The sequence below is a fragment of the Netta rufina genome (assembly GCF_964035555.1).
Source record: "Netta rufina genome assembly, chromosome: 4".
In the NCBI taxonomy this organism is placed as follows: Eukaryota; Metazoa; Chordata; class Aves; order Anseriformes; family Anatidae; genus Netta; species Netta rufina.
In genome coordinates this window covers 32,187,509-32,204,783 of record NC_140127.1, presented here as the reverse complement: position 1 = coordinate 32,204,783, position 17,275 = coordinate 32,187,509, and the positions used below count along the sequence as shown (strand labels likewise).

The window sequence follows — 17,275 nt, the reverse complement described above, 5'->3', positions numbered from 1 at the left end:
ACGGGGCTGAGGAGGATTCAAAGTCGGACAAATCCTCAGGTTTCAGCAGCTCCTGGGCACAGCTGCTGCATCTCGGGCAGTTTCTATCATGCACGCTCCAGGGGCTGTCGTCTGTTACCCTTTACAACATAGAAATGTACATAGCAATGGCTTGGAAATTGTTACAGACCCAGAGAATAAATATGTATGTCTGCTGATCTTGAGGGCAGGAACAGTTCAGGATTAAAGACACTTTGCACAGACCCGTAGCTGCATAAACGCAGCGTGCAGTCCACATTTTCTGTTCGCTGCTCTCTCCTTCCTCGGTACCGCAGGGCTCCGAGCCCGGCGTGCAATGCTTGCTACATGATGCCATCTCTTCAAAACGTGTCCCGAGCTCGTGGGCTTCGGCAGCCCAGCGTCATTGTCTCTGAAGCTTTCAAAGCTTCGCTTTAGTTTTAAATGCCTCTTTAAGCACAGACAATGCTCTGACAGGCTTTCTGAAACTAAATGAAGCTTATAAAGCTTTGAACGCTATTGTAACGCGGCGGGTCCCGCAGGAGGCTGCAAATCCTGCTGTGTGCAAGGATCCACCACGCTTTCAAGTGGATGCAGTGTATGTGCTAAAAAATGTAGGCAGAGCAGGGCAAGGAGAGGACAAAGCGTGTCAGCATATTTTTTGAATTACCTAGCATGTGGTGTATACTGCAACAGTAACATTGCCTTTTAAAATAAATAAATAGAAAGTTAGCTGTCCTTGCTGCCTTTTTTTTTTTTTTTTTTTTTTTTTTTTGGGTATTCAGGGAAGTTTGGGAGTTGCTTACTTGAGATGTTGGAGGAAGTGCCTCTTTTTGAATGGTTTGCCTAGCCATAAAAATTAAAGGTTTTTGTTTGTTTGTTTTTTTCTCAATCACTGATGGGCTCTACTATGGGAATAACTCAGTGTTGTCCTGTACCGATCGAGTCCTTTGTGCGATTGTACAGGTGTGTTTTCCTGGGCAGCCTCCCATGAAAAATGCACAAGGGGGGGAAATGGCAAAGTAGGGCAGGTGAGTATGTGGGTCCCCTAGCTGTATTTAATGAGGCTGGGGAGGCAGGGGGAGCCGGTGGTGACTCTGCAGAAACAGGAGCGCGATGTCGGTCAACTGTGGCACAAAGTGGGCTGCCAGGAGTCGCAAGCTGACGATGGCCGTGCTGCCAGCCCAGCCAGCACCCAGGGGCGTGCGCGGCGCCTCGCCAACAAGCCCCAGCAGTGGCTGCGGGTCATTGTCTGTGAGGCTGGGACTGGGACAGAGCCTGCTGGTGCCCTTGGGGCCGTGATGGAGCCTGCTGGCTGCCCCAAACGGCGGGGGACCAAGATGGCGGCGGCGCCTCCCGCCATGCTGGGGAGGGGGCGCGGCCTCTGCGGCGCTGGGCGAGCCCTGCCCGGCGCGGCGCCGCCCCCCGCCCCCCGCCCCCGCCCCCGCCCAGCCGCAGCACGGCGCGGCGCGGCTCGGCGCGGCTCGGCATGGCGGGGCTGCGCTACCCGCAGCACGGCGGGCACTGCCGCGCGGCCGCGGCCATGAACCTCCTGCTGGGCGTCTTCCACGTCCTGCTGCCCTGCTTCCGACCCGGCGAGGCGCAGGGGCAAGGTGAGCGCCGGGGGGGCGCCCCCGCTGCTGCTGCTGCTGCTGCAGCTGCTGCTGGTGTTATTGCTGCTGCTGCTGCAGGGGGGAGAGCGGGGCCGCCGCCCCCGTCCCCGGGGCGCTGCCGCGGTGGCAGCCCGGGGACACAAAGGCGGGCGGCGGCGGCTGGCCCCGTGCCCCCCGGCGGTGGGTACATGTGCGGTTTCTCTCTCTGCCCGCAGCCATCGAGCCCATCCCCGGCGTGGTGGAGCTGTGGCAGGCCGAGGAGGGCGAGCTCCTGCTGCCCGCGCAGGTGAGGAGGGTCGGGGGGCGCTTATGGGGTCGGGAGGGCGCTTATAGGGCCGGGGGGGGGGGGGGGTATGGGGTCGGGGTGTGGGGTGTGGGGCTGGCCGGGGCTGTGCTGTCAGGCGGCGCCCATGTTCCCGGGGGCTGCTTCCCTTTGCACGCCTTCCGCCCCTGCCCCCGGGGGGGGGGGGGGGGGGGGGGCAGCTTCATTAGCTTCATTTTCTCCACTTTCCCTTTTTTTTGTGTTGTTCTTTTTCCCTTTATTTTTTAAAGGCCGAGCGTGCCTGCCTGCCTGCGCCTTTGCGTGGCAAGCGCCAGATGCGCACGCAGTAACCCTGCATATATTTATATTTCGCAGCAGCGCTCAGGTGAAGCCATTTTTATTCCTTTTTTCCCCCCCCCCCCCCCTCCAATGACACCTCATTTAGGATGTCACTCCCCCCGTCGTGGCACATTTTGTTTTTTTTTTTTTGCTCAGCTCCTTTTGTCGAGCGGTGGCGAAAGCTGCAGCGATCTGCATGGGGCGAGGAGCTGGAAGGGTGCAAATGCGCGGCGCAGCCTGTGCGGGAGGAGCAGAGCTGGCAGCGGTGGCCTGGAGTTTATGGCATTTCAGGCAGGCATTTAACTCGCGGTGACGGACTCAGCCATATGTCGAGCCGTGCCTTCCTAGACTGCGAGGCACCAGGCGTATAACTGGGGAGAATCAGGCCCTTAGGGACGCCGTCTTGTGCGAGAGCACTTCCTTTCTCCCGAGCCATTACACCCTTCTGCATTTGGTGCCCGACTGCCGATACCCACCAACGGGGGGGAAAAACAGCACAAGTGTTATTTCTCACCGCAGCTAGCTTCCTGGGGCCCAGCTTCCTCCATTCCAGCATTATGGAAGCATTTTCTCTTGTACGTTTCATATTCCCACTCCTCCCCCCCCCCCCTTTTTTTATTTTATCTCTTACGCTGTTCTGAATTTGCCTGCTGCTATTTGGAAGTGTAGATGTGGTAACAGCTGGGGGAAGGTGCAGAGTCTCCGTGGCCAGAGGTGCTCAGGGAAGTCTGCCTCCTGCTTGTTCGCCTTTACCTTGAAGACATTAAGATGCGTTAGATGTAGGACCACGTAATGCAGTTGTTTATAGTTGCTCCTCATAGCAGAGAGGTGATTACGTAATGTTTACTTCCCGAGGAGATTGGGTCCTCTTGGAAAACACTTTGTTCTCGAGCATCCTCAAAAAACGAGCTCCGGTGTGGCTGCAGCTAAAACCAGTCGTGAATGGCCCTGGAACTTGTCGCCTTTAGTGCATGGGCTTGCTGAACCCTTGCAGCAGTAAAAAGGATGAGGCTGTTCTTTCATTTCTGTAGATGCAGCATTGGGCATGCAGGAAAGCAAACAGACCTAATTCCAGTTGCAACAGAGTGAGAAGAAATCACCTATAGGCTCGCTGAAATAAGACAATGTTAAGAGACAGATGAACCAGTGTCTGTGAGCACTGGTGGTGCAAAGACTGCTTTACGTAGCTTTCTCTTTGGAGCTTGGAGGTGCAAGCAGCATCTGCCTAGTAGGACACTGCTCAAGCAGAAACAGGAGGTTCCGCAGTCAGGTTTTAAAACCAAAGCGTGGTTCCAGGCCCAGCCCTGGTGCTCAAATTTCTATTCCACTGTGGGCTTTGGCTTTACTTAGCTCTTTTCAGGCTTGTGGCTGGATGACCCATTTGAAGCTGCCTTTCCCAGTCAGCAGGAAGAGGAAAGGAGACCTCTCTGTGTGCCTGTGGATGTGTTGATGGGCCATCTCCTTAGTGATGGACTCCTCTAGTGAGGAGCAATGCCACTGGCCTGCTATTGCTGTTTGTAGCTTTTCTCTGAGCTCCTGAGGGACCAAGCGTTGCCCTGTTTCGATCACCTTTGGTACGTACTTATTTCACTATGTCTGAGCTAGTGAAAACAATTCAGTGTTGTTACCCTTCTAGGTCAGCAAGGAGCTTGGCAGGGGTGTTAGCATTAGCTCTCGAGATTCAGAAAACCTCTTCACCTGTTAATGTTTGATTTCCCTTCTTTTGTTGGAGGGATGGTTAAACTCACAAGAGATTTACTGCTTGTTGGTGGCCACGCTCCACAAAAAGAAGAGGATCTGACTTGCTGCTGCAAGGAGGTTGCCCATGTTCTCTTCCTTGCGAGAGCAGCCATTGCCATGTGGACACCCAGGCAGTTACTGCCAGTGTCACTGGACCAGAGCAGTGGTGATGTGATGGTAAGGATCCAGTAGGATGAATAACTTCCTGGCTCTTGAGTGGGTGAGAAGTGTTTTTTGATGGTGAATACTCAGGAGTAGCTTCATCCATGTATTGAAAGATGGGTGCAGGGGAAGGCGTTGGGCATGGGAAGCATCCTGGTTCCTCGATCGGCTTCTTCCTCTTCTCTTGAGGAGAGAGGGAAGGAAGGACAGACGGACAGGAAGGCGTGCAGCACAAGAGCAAGGACTTCCCATGCAGAAAGGAAGAATCCCAGGAAGGAGCCATGCGTGCCACTCTCCCAGTGTGCCTCCACCCTGCCTGCATGTCGCGAGCTCTGGACAGGGTAGAGATGAGCTTGTCCTGTCTGTCCAGTCCTTTTGCCTGGCTTTGGCAGGCTACCAGCACTGTCTGAACGATGCTTTTCCCTTTCTGTAGTGGCTTTGCACTATTATCTTATTTTCCATGCATCATCAACTGTCTGTGACATAGCAGTTTTGAGCATTTCTTGCTGCATGCAGCATTTGAGAATGGGAATGAGATCGGCCAGTCGCCCAGTCAGCTGCCAAGTTGCCTATGCCTGCTTTTGTTTTCAAGATCACAAGCGGAATAAAGAAATCATGTTACAAGGAAGGGGGAGGTGTTTCCATCTTTGTAGTCATTCCACAGGCCTCTCGTAGCATCACTCCGTCTGCGTGCGCTCTGCGAATGCGCCCGCTGGAGCGGAGCCGCCGGCGGCCTACGCGCCTCCACCCTCGTCACTCTACCTTCTGTTTCCTCTTGCTTCCCTCTCATTGTTTGCAGGCCCCCTCCCAACTTCCCTCCTGTGTGTCGCTTCACGCCTTTTTTTTTTTTTTTTTTTTTTTTTTTTCTTCCCCTCTCCTTGGGAGCGTTTCTCCTGCTTTTGGCTCCCTCTGAAAACGCCCTGACTGCAGGGGGTGGTGGCTCACCTGCGGCTGCTGGCCCATGGCCGAGCCTGAAGGGTGGCTGGGCATGCGTGGGCCCCTGAACTCAGGGAGGATAGTGTGCTTCCATATGTCTTCTCCCAATGTTAGTATTTCTTCCTGGGTCCCCTTTTTGCTTGGAAATGGGCTCAGTTTTCCAGCCTGAAGTAGTGTCGGTATTCCCTTTGGGCTGAGTTCCTCTTTCTTTGCAAAGGTAGTATGGCCAAAGGGGCTCCTGCGTTCTCCTCTTCCTCCTTTTCCTCAACCTCCTTTTTATAGCATCATGACACAAAACATCTCCAGGGTGACTGGATTTTTGTTTTGCTTCCTGGGACTTGTCACCGATGCTGAAGAATATGAAGTCTTGCCTGCCTTGATGGTTGGGAGATGAATGGAAAGCCAGTGGGTTTTTGACATGGAAGATATCAATTGGGAGAGCCTTGATTAAAGCAGTTGTGTTTTTTATTCAAACTCGTTGCTATTTTATGGGCTTGGTTGTATGTAACTTGTTAATACTTCTGTAACTAAAATGCTCAGAAGAGATCTTTGGGTAGGACTTGACACTCAAGCCCTTCACCATTAAAGGCTGAAAGAGCTCCAAATACGAAGTCAAACAGTGCAAAACTGCAGTGTAGTTAGTCACATGTGGTTTTTGCTTTTTGTTTTCCTCTAAAGAGGAGAGAGAAGAACTCCAGGAGAAGCATGGTAAGGGGATCTGGTCTTCTGTATCCACAGCCACAAAAAAATGAAAGGAGAGACACAAATGCCATCTGCTATTTACGATGGACACCACTTAAAAGAGGTTCTGGGGAGCTGATGTAGTGTGATTATCTCCATCAGAGGCTGCTGTGGTAATTATCCTGAGAATCTGAGGGCAGGGCCAAGCCAATTAGGTATATATGGAGGAGGACATTCAGTGCTTTCCTTTTAGCCCCTTCAATTTAAAGTGAAATAATGAAGGCTAAATTTGAGGTCTTATGATTGAAAATGACAGCAAGGCATCAAAGGTAATACGTAGCAGCCTTTTTTTTCCTGGTGTCTGTGTCTATCTGATGTAATGGGTGTTCTCCCATCCATGCATGTGGTGTGTAGGACATGAGCAAGATGTTTCATTAGAGGAACGCCTTGAGTACATTTGAATTTCTTTGCAGGCATGTAGGAAGTTAGAGTGACTGCTGATTTTAAGATTATTGTGATAATGTTTCAGGTACTGAATTTTGGAGAGAAAGGAAGATGCCACTATTTGCTGTATTATAGTCAGTGATAGGCACGGGGCAGATACCGAGCTGTGTGGGCTTTCACCATAAAGATTCTGCCTAGGTCTGAAGGATACATACTTTTTTCTTTTCCTTTTGGCCCATGTAGTAGAGCCTTGTCTTCAGTTCCTGTTCTTCAGTGCTGCTCAGGGGCTAATCAGGTTAATTAGTCTGCCAGTTGCGAAAGCTGATGAAGACCTTGATCTTGCATATATATCTGAGATATGTGGCACTGCAGTGTGTCATTAAGAGAGGCATATCCTATCAGCCATGCACAAATTGAATATACAGAGTCACCTACTTCAAAGCAGGGCTTGTCTGAAGGCACACAAATTGTGTGAAAGCCTGAGACAGACTTAGGGTGGGATTATGTTCTTCTTTGGGCTGTTAAAAGGCTCTTCCAGCCTCCCAGTTGAGCTTCTGGATGGTGCTGATATGACTTGAGACTGGCTGGCCATGCAGATTATGCAGAAACTGTCAGACCAGGCTCTCATGCCTTGTGTGACATGAGGGAGGCTCTTTCGGGGCACAAGATAAGCACCTGCCTGTATTCAGGATGAGGTTTGGTGAAAGGGGATTTTTTTTTTTTCTTTCCTGTCATGGATAGGCTGCTGTGGCCTGCGTTTTGGCCTCAGGAGCTGTTTCCTTCAGCCCCTTGTACTCGTATGGGAAAATTGTAGCTGGATAAAGCTTCCTGGCTTTGCTTTCTTTTTGTTTTTTAAATCCTCAGTCTGTGTGTAGCATAACATATATGTGACATATACAGAGAGGGAAGAAGGTAGGAGAAGGCTGGAAATGGAGCTCTGCATGCATGCTCCCAAGTCAAGCGTGGTTTTATTTATATATATTTTTTTTCTTGCACAGTTGAGTTTTCATGCTGTGGCTGTGCCGTAGATTGGGAACGTTTTTCTTCGTCGTTGCTTAACAAAACGTGAAGAAGAGAAGTAGTCAATGCTAAGATAATGAGTGTTGAGAGTGAGCACTGTGTAATGACAGTCCCAGGTTTCTAATGCCTGGCAGATGTTAAACCATTTAAAGGAAGAGTTAAGCCATTTAAAATGAGGATAGATTGCCAGCCTGTGTGGCAGAAGAGCTGTTCTTGGGAGAGGTGGATGAGGTGTTATGGTACCGAGGTCCTGGAAATGTGACAAAATGTTGGAGAAACTGGAAAACGGGTGATGCTTTTGTGTTGTGCTTTTCAGGTAGGGTCTAGCAAACCTTTGTCTGCTTGGGCTTTGCAGGAGGTTGCCAGGCCTCCTTGAATGCTGGCCGCAGGACCTCCAGGTGTGTCTGTGCTGCAGAACCATGCAATGGACCTGGACAACAAAGTGATTTATTTTTTCTCTCCCCATTGTGTAATGAAAACAGAAGCTGGTGAAAGCTAGTGTCTTGTGGCCTGTGAGTGATGCACTTCAATGGAAAGTGTGTGGGAGGAGTGGTGGAAGGTGCTCTCTTAATTTTAAAGTTGTTTTTTCATGTTTTTTTTCCTACCTTTTCATTGCTACAGTCTTTATCTGGTTTCTTGTGGAACCGTCACCTGCTTCTGCAGCGGCTGGGGAAGCTTACCAGCTGTGCTTGGCAGGAGAGCCCTGACCTCGTCTCGAAAATGTTAATCTCCCCGAAGTTGTGCCTCATTTCATCAGAGCAGATTGGGCTGTTGTAACACGCTCCGCTTTGAATTATACCTACAGCTCTCCTGGAAATTTCAGCCAGTCCAGAACACAGCTACCTGCTTGTTTTAAATGGATTTCCTGCAGGGAGCTCATTGAACCAACGCTTGAGTTCATTTCTGTAGGCAGTTCAAAGTGTTTAGTGGTCAGCTGCAAGCTGCCATGGTTTGTTTCCTGCACGTCTTGAAAATTACCTTTGTCCAGCAGTTGAGCTGAGCTGCTGTGCTTACAGCACAGCTTAAGCTCTGCATGGTTTTTGGACGTTTTGCTGATGGTTGTTAAGATCTGGGCTTGGGATCTTGCTGCCTTAGTTGGAACTTGCTGCCTTGCCTTCGCTTTCGGCATTACTGTGTGACCTGAATTTCAAGGTTTTACACATCATCCTTGCTTGGATACTGGTGAATGACATTTACTTACACAGGGCACGTAATTTGAAGGTGGAAATAATCAGCCTTCCTGTAGCTTGAGGGCAATTGATGTTTTCAGATTGAAATTGTATGTATGAACAGAATCCTAGATGCCTTTGTATAAATGGAAAATAAGTCTGTTAAACCAACATTTGAAAAAATAATGGAATAGCCACGATAAAACACCATTTATGTGGCAAAATGAGCTGTAACCGCAATTGGGGTGGCCAACATCCACCTTACTTGGACCATGAAGGAATCATTGGAGGAATTTTAGATTTTTGATTTTTTTTTTTTCCAGACAAGTTAGAATGGAGTCCAGCTTCAGAGGGGTTAGAAATGGTGCGTATGTCCGGTGCATGCTGTTGCAATTCTGAGATGCTTACGTGGTATTTTCTGTCTTTGTTAGGCTGATTCTGAGGAGGATGTGGAAGAACATCCACAAGAGCAAAGGTAAGCAGAACTTAAATGGAAACAAGTGTTGAAGATTTTTTTCTTTTTTTTACTTTAGGAAATACTGAAGTGTAATTAGGCGGATTACTAAAGATTATGTTTTTCTGCTGTGTATTAAATACATTTTCAGTACATGTGACTTACTAGTTTCTCAACAAATGTTAGTATTAATTTGTTAGCAGAGCCAGAAAACAGCGTACAATGTATGCAAGACCTAAATGCCCTCTTGCATCTGTTTCTCTTTATTCCGTCTCTAAGCTGCGTTTACTTTTCATTGCTCTTACGCAGAAAAAATACTGTGTTCACCAGTTCTGCTTTATAGTATATTTTGTAAGTCATTTCTTTAAACAAGAGGACGATTTTCAGTTCCAAAACTTGCAAACGTAAGTAGTCTTGGAGTGTTAATGTGTACTGTGGGGATAAGGAAGATTTAAAGCCAAAGACCTATTAATGTGTTGCTGTGGAACAATAAATAGCCTGCTTTATTTCTTATTTTTTTTTAAATCAGATAAGTAATAAAGCTGTTAAACGTAACCTTCAACTCTGCTCTTTCCTTTAATACCAGGCCTCCTCTGTTTTGGAGGGTTGGGTAAATAGTGCCGCAGATTTTATATTTTGAACACACATTTTGTTTCCTCTAAGTGTCCAGATTAAAATGCTTGGACATCTACCAGTGAAACACTTCCTTCCTTTGGTATGTGTTAATGTGGGTACAGCTTTCCATGCCATGCCAGTCACAAAGATCACAAGACTTAAAATAAACACGTGTAACACCACCGTGTTCTGACGGCTGTAGTTAGCCTGAAATGCTTTTCTCATTTATCTCCTGTCTTTGCCCTTAGCTAGGGTTTGAGAGTGAGTAGATCTGATAAAAACGCAGGCAGTGCTGGGAATTGGCAGCAGGGCTAAGCATGGGAGTAAAAAGGGGATGGTTTTCATCTGCTGGTCCTGCGCTGTAGTACTTCTTCACAGAGCTTTTTTCTCCCTCTCACTGCCCCATCAGGAACACCATCTCCTGGACCCAGCATCAGCTTAGGGCTCTCTCTACATGAAGATGAGAAAGGTGGTGTAGAAACAGGATGGCAGCGTTATTGCTGCCTCTAACAGGTGTCACTGACAGTTTGTGCTTACCTACATCCTCTGATTCATATCTGCACAGGGAACAAAAATAACGAATCTTCTTTTTTTCTTTTTTCTTTGGGGAAAGGATTGGGAGGGGGTAAACTGTTGAAAGCTGGCATTTTACCTGCACAAATACAGAACCTTCTGTCTTTCAGCTGGGGATTACTACGGTTTTGGTGCAAAATTTTCACTGCATGCCTAAGCATGCTCTCTTTCTTGAGACATAGTCAGAAGACAACAGCCTCAAATGCTGTGCTTAAGGTGGTTACTGAGACTTTTGTTAGTAGCAAGAGATGCGTTTTAGGGGAAAATAACCCCTACACCTGCCTCTCTCAGGAGGTGGATGGAGTGATTGGCTAATACGGCAATAATAAAAACACAGTTGAGAGATAAATAGTTCTTGATCCTCAGATAGGAAAAAGTGGTTTGTTTTTTTTTTGTCATTCAGGTGCTTAAAGATTTTCTAGTAATTACTCATTTCCATTAGTGACCTTGTTTTCTGAAAGTAAGGCTTCCAAGGCTCACTGTTACACGGATGGAAACATCCTTCTATTGTCATACACTCAGATGCTTCAGGAAACTCGCCTAAACACATGCTGATTTCTGTATGTCTTTTAAATGGCTGGAGTATGTAAACACTGATCTAAGTGTATCAAAGGAATGTTAGAGTGTAGCCCGTATGTAGCAAAGATCTGTTAGAAGGGTAAGAGCTTCTTTCCAGATGAGTTTTCATTCCCTTGTTTTATGTTACTTTGTGCTGAAATGATGGGCATTTCCTTTTCCTAAAGCAGCAGAACCTGAGAGGTTGCGTTATCTTCATCTCCTTGTCTGCCAGCATGCCCTAGGGAAATCAGCCGAAGATACTGAGGCTTGATGTGGAGCCCCTGGAGCACCAGAAGCAAAGCACCTTAGAGCAGTGGTGTGAACAAACGTTAATGGAGACAGAGAAATCAAAATTTTCCCCAGAGCCAAAGAAAGCAGAGAGAGTTCAGCATCTTGGGGCATAAAGGAGAAAGTCTCTTCCCAAAACATTGTTTTATTCAATTTTTAATTCTAAGTTAATGGGCTCTCTTGGGAGCTTGTTAACCTACTTTAAAAAAAATAGTAAAGCTTTAACAGCCTGTTAACTGGCTTCCTGGGTATTGCACGTGCATCACAGGATCTTCCGTGTGGCGTGGTGGTCTTCTGCTGTTGTTTCTGTGGTGAGTGCTCTGGAGGGATGGTTGTTGTCTCATCATTTCTGTCTTATTTGAACTTGATTAAATAGAGAAGTTTGTGTGGAAGTGACGAGCCATTGCCAAAACACCATTTTTTTGTAAAGAGCTGGTTCAGAGGTGAATGGGAAGTGGTTGATACAGAGATCCATAGGTTTCCTGGTGCCTTGAGTGAAAAAGGGTAATTACCAACTCCTTAATTTCTTGTCTACAGTTCCTGCCTTTCTGATTGCTTGTCTGCTGCCACAGGTTGCTTTCTGTCTCTCTGGATCAGACTCTAAAATAAGAAATGATGGATAGTAGATACATGCTGGATGTACTGCTTCAGGCCACAGTCTTTAACGTGTTTAGTCATGCTTATTTGGACTAGACTGTTAAAAAAAGCTTCATGTTTCCTTAAAAATTGTTTCTTGTATTTGCATGTGGTCAATGAAAAGATGCTCTCCAGAAGAACAGCTTTGGTTCAGGGTGTTAGAAGAAAGTCAGTGACAGGTGTTGACTGAAAAGTCTCTTTTTCTTCCTTCATGATGGTGAATATTCACTTGCCGCAGCTGGAAGTTAACAAATTTTGAAGATTTAAGTGCTTACTACTTTATTATGCTTTTGCTAAAGCAGCAGAGTAAGTCAAAAGGCACAGTTAAAGGTACAATGCTATTCAGTGATATATACAATGTTTTTGAATTGTCTAGCTTTCTGCATCCAGGAAATACATTGGACTGTCAAAAGCAAAAAGGAAATATATTTTAATACATATGACATTCTTAATCTGTGGTTTTGAGGACTTCAAGGGTGGCGGGAAGGCTTTGAGAATCCAGTTTCCAAGCTGATGTGTTAAATAACAGTTGTACCGGGTTGCACTCAGTAAAACACATGGAGCAAATACTGTTGTGTACTCCGATTGTGGCATGTGAAGAAAGAGAAAGCAGAGAGAGACAGTAAGAGTATGGTGTGTAATTAGTGAGAGGACATTCTGCAGCCTTTACCTGAAGCATGTTTTGCTTTCAGTAGATAGGTATCAACTAATAGGAGAATTACAAGTGTGATCCAGTGAGTTAAGTCGTGCATTGCTGCTTGACTTTGATCTCCAAGAATCTGATCAGTGGACTGCAGCTGCTCACTGGCAATACTGGTCTCAGGTGGGTCCCTGCTGCTGGGATGCTCCAGCCACTGGAGTCACAGCTGGTGCCCAGCACTCTCACCTCTCCTGATTGCCTGATTGTGCAGTGGCATTGCTCCTCAACCCACATTTCTTGCTGTCTGTGGAACCAGTGCCTCAGACATGGAGGAAAAATGGGAAGGTAAAGATAGGACCCACTGCCTTTTCCTGGTGTTGATCAGTGAAACGTTTAACATTGCTGAGGAGGAATAAAGTTGGTGATCTGGACAGGTTTGAACTAACATTTGGGAAGTCCAGGGTTTACCATGAGACAGAAATGCAGACGTGGTGAACAAACTGCAAAATTACTCAGGTGGTCAACACTCCTGCAGATACCTAAGAGATGTAGTGATAATTTTTTTCTGCAGCAATTAGCCAAGCTTTACCCTACAAGCTTGTATGTGGCAATTTCTAACTGGCCACAACTTCATCCCTTCTGCAGTCGAGAGGCACAGATGAGTCTGGCACTGAGGGCTGTCTGTTAAGTCACTTTGGTGAGCCAAAAACTTGTGTGTGACTCATCCTTCAAAAAAGCCTGTGATCTTAATGCCATAATATGACAGTCCGGTTCTTGGAAAGTAATGGCATGGGGCTGGTATTAAGTTTGTGAGCCAGATAACTAGCTTTGGTGGTGGCTAACTCGGGAAAACAAAGTTTGAAAAATAGCTTAGGATCAACCCTATTTTTCCTGTTCTACTTCTTACTGAAAAGGGAAAAAAAACCACACTTTTGAATCAAAACAAATGTCGAGATGTAAACAAAACATTATTTTGTGTGGCACTTGCTTTTTAAACATTTTTTTATTAAAATTAGTGTCCACTGAGAAATTGTTTCAGAAGGAAAAGCTGAAAAGTCATTTGGGAATGTCATTGTATGATCCTAAACTGTTCAAAAGGCACCATCCTAAAGCAGTGTTTTCAACCTAAGCTTGTACTAAGTACCACTAATCATTCAGATTGCCATTAAATTTACCCCTTCAACTAATTTTTCAAATACTTTGTGTAGGGGAAGACTTCCTGGCATACATGCTTGGTCCTAACTCGTAATACTGAGCATTGCTTTTATTACATTTTAAATTATTTTGAACTTTTTAGAAAGAATCAGGCATCTGTGCATGTGTATATACATATATATCCGTGTCTATTCATGTACATGTCTGTATATATTTATATGTATAAAGATAAGTCTTCTTGGGAAAAGGCTTTTTAGTTGCCATTGCGTAAAATAACACACTTGTACAGTATGCATAGCATGGGTGTTCTCACTGAATTGCACCAAAAATACTTTTGGTATTTGCTAACTTTTGTGTTTAATTGATATGTCACTGCTGTTGTATCTTACAACTTCACCAAATCACCAAGGGACCATCATCTTTTAAGTTTTATTGGATAAAACTTAAAACTTATTCTTTTATAAAGAAATGAACGTGGAAGTCAGGGAGTGGAAATGAGATGCGTGCACCTACCTCTTAAGTTTGGGTTCCCTGTAGGGACTGAGGAGGATCACTTGAAGCTGGAATAAAAAAGGCTTGTTGGAGAAACTTGTTGGAAGGTTGACAAAGTTAAGGGATCTCTTGTAGATGAAGAAACAAAGGGTTTTGGAAGGAGCTATCAGCATTATTCCTACTCTGTTAGACTTCTGCCAGGCATGGCCAGGGTGGCATACTGAACTCTTGTTTCTTTAATCTTTTTATCTCTGATTTATGTGTTGTAATTCATTCACTGATGAACTTTGCCTTGATGAACTTTGCATTACGTGCTGTTAGGGACAGCTGCGCTCCTTATGTGCATTGCTTCTTCCAAAATGCCGCTCCTTTTGCAATTGTGTTGCTTGTCTGCTGACACAGGGAGTAAAAGACCTGCTTTTTTTCCCCCACTTCATTGCATGCCAGTGCTGTGTGCTAGCAAATGAGTCAGCTACCCATTTATTTATTTACTTCAGAGTCACTTTCAACCATTTCTGAAATGAGAGCAGCAGCCGGGCAGCTGCGCTGTTTCAGACCAGGCTGAAGAGCTGATGCCACGGCTGCTTTGGAGCTGGAGCTAGAGGCAGATGAGGCACTCCTGCTGCATCTTGCAAAGATCTGTCAAACTCCTGTCTGCAGCACGGCTCCTATTTGACCCTCACTGGAGTATTTTAAAGGTGATGCATCACCAGGTTCAATTTGTCTTTGACACACTGCGGCAGTACACTGCCATACATCTCAAACGTGCATTGTCTCTTTGAACTTAAACCAAAAACAACTGGTGGGGTATGAATTTGAGCCCACTGTTGTGAGCCCTCGTGGCCCGAAAGATGCCCGTCATCAGGACAGTGAGAGCTTGACCTATACATTAGGTTGTACACTGACCTAGAGGGGACTTCCCTATCTACGGGTGGCAATTTGACTTTGAGAAATGAAGGCAGTCTTGGTTTAGCAATTGAGAATTAACACTTGTGCTTTCATATGGTTTATGCTGCTTTGAGAAGCCATGCAGGCTGTCTCTCTCCCTGTTTCTGCTCTGGCAGTGATGGTCTCCTCCCAGCTGGGGCTGTGAGGTTATTGTTTGCACAGAGATCAGTATTTCTGAAGAAGCTGTATTTGTGCTGCTGGAGGAAACTTTCTCGCCTGTAATGACCCATGTGAAATGGAGAAATGAACCGGGTTTCACATTGTGGTGACCTATCTCTTTCTTTCTTTCTTTCTTTCTCTCGTTCTCTTAATTTCTTCCTCATTTTCTCTTCCCACTTTCTGGCTTTTTGTCTCTTCCACAGATCTTTTGCGTATCTTACTATGACAGCGTTTCTTGCTTCTCTTAGTTCCTGTCCAGCCCATGCCTGAAATGGTTGCAGTCTCAAGCCTGCACAGCAAGAGAAAGAGGCTGTCTTGCCCTCTCTGTTTTCCCTGTACTGTCCCCTACCTTGTGCAGCTCTACATGTCGGATCACAAGACACCTCTGGATTCAAAGCACTTCTTTGCTTTAGCTTTTGCAAGGTTAACATCAGCCTGGGATTGTTCTCTGCTTTCCTTTGCAGCCGTGGCAGAAGGGTGTGTATGGTGTGGGGGCTGCTGGGGGCTGTTCTTCCTGCAGCAGTGTCAGCTGCAAACACGCACAACGCTCCTTGCTTGGGCTCTTCCTCTGGCTGTGCTGGACCTCTGAACCAGAGCTGTGTGTGGAGGCTGCGCTCCCCCAGGGGACAGCATCACCACTGCGCTCCTCCCAAGGAGAACGGGTTTTTTGGCAAGCCCATTCCTCATCCAGGCTCTGGACCTGACCTCTTGGCTTGCTTCTGTGGTCTCCTCTGTCCTGTCTTCCTCTTTCTTCCTGCTGCCTGGACGGGTGGTTTTAATTTTATTTTATTTTTTATTTTTTTTGCTAAGCTATGCATAGCCTGTATGTTGGGACAAGAGTCTGCCCCCAAATGTGCGATCTTTGTGAGCACTCCATAAGTCAGCCTGGTACCCAGATGTCCTTCTTGTCCAGCTTAACCTGCCTGCTTTTGGAGAAAGGGACGTAAGGGCACCGTGTGTTTAGAGAGGGGGGGGGAGGGGGGAAATAGCAAAAGCAAACAGCTGCTGTGGCACGTTTGTCATTGTCTCCATCGTAATCTCGGTGTCACCTTTGCCCAAGCATGCTACTTCTGTAATACACCTACTTCAGGGTAGGAACTCTCTTCTTATCCTTTTGCTTTTACATTTTAATACACTAATAATGAACTTCACATGAGTGTTAATCTCAAGATAATCCTTGTGATTTGTGGGCAGTGGGCCACAAAAGATTTAGCTTTATATCTATACATTTATTATTACTAAATAAGGTTTGCTTCCCTAATAGCTGCTGTTCAGTTCTCCTTAAGAGGGCTTAATTCTGAGTAATTTTAATCTTAGCATTATGCAGTTAAAAGATGGACATCTGGAATAATAGCCCATTGTCAGCAATCTGAAAATTGACACCCTATAAGCATGTGGAGTCTTATTTTTCCTGCTGTTACAGATTTGGCAAATCATTCCAGAGTAGAAAAAATAAAGCAGCTTGTTGGCTTTTGGGAGTTTGCAAACAATCTACTCGTGAATCACCAGCGCCAGCACGTGGGCTTGATTTCAGTAAGTTGAATATGGGGTTACCTGGAGTGTCTCCGAAGCAGTGTGGTGAAGTGTTAACGGGCAGTGCTGTTACCTTCCTCCCATCTTCCTAGAGAGTCAGAGGTGATACAGCCCAGCTTGTAACACTGACGTATTTCAATTTGAATAGGAAATGTGCCCTGGGAAAGCAGAGTTCCCACCCTGGCTGTGGGTCCAGGTGGTGACTTGGAAGCAATCGGGTGAAGGAGCCTTTCCGGTCATTGCGGTGTTTGCCACGCTAATGTAGGTAGAAACATGGACAGGAAATCAAAACAAATGTCATCACTACTGCTTTCGGTTCAGTCTTGGTTATAAATTCAGGCCTGAGTTCTGAACTGTTTCGGTTGTGTTGTCTTCATGTTCGTTTTGATCCACTTTCTTTGGCAGCTGTTTAGGGCAGAGACTTCTTTTGTTGTGGTGGCTGTTGAGGGACGGCCAGCTCCCCCTTCCTGATGGGACAAAGCAGTCCTCTCCGTGTCAGGGGCAGGACAAGTCTATCAGATACGGTATTTGCATGTGGCAGTGATATGTGTTGGTGCTTTTGCAGGACTCTGAGTACTCACTGCAAATACTTGCTTTGTGTGCAAGAGCGTGCTTTCATCAGGTAAGCCAAGGAGAAGTGTGGGGGCAGCGTGATTAATTTAGCTGCCTGTCTTGTCCCCTGAGGGGCTCACAATTTAGATATGTCCAGCCTGCTGCCTGAGGTGTGGAAGCTGGAGAGCAAAACCACGCTGTGTCAATGGTCACCACTTCTCTCTCTCTCCTCCAAAGTGATGTATAAATAATGCTGCATTTTTTTCGTCCTGATAAGTTGTAGAAGGTACAATGGAAATGCAATTAGAC

The 17,275-nt window shown here is 46.4% G+C and overlaps 1 protein-coding gene across 3 annotated transcripts in view; it reads left to right on the top strand.

Annotated features, from left to right (window-relative positions):
* Window positions 1-1,486: 1,486 nt before the first annotated feature.
* The window catches only part of TMEM131L (transmembrane 131 like), a gene marked incomplete at its 5' end in the record, with an annotated part of 77,715 nt that continues 61,926 nt past the window's right edge, over window positions 1,487-17,275 (top strand). For all 3 annotated transcript variants that reach the window (XM_084285625.1, XM_084285626.1, XM_084285624.1), the window contains 3 exons: window positions 1,487-1,610; window positions 1,826-1,896; window positions 8,795-8,838. In XM_084285625.1, coding sequence (XP_084141751.1) covers window positions 1,487-1,610; window positions 1,826-1,896; window positions 8,795-8,838 — 239 coding nt within the window. The remainder of the gene's footprint in view (window positions 1,611-1,825; window positions 1,897-8,794; window positions 8,839-17,275) is intronic.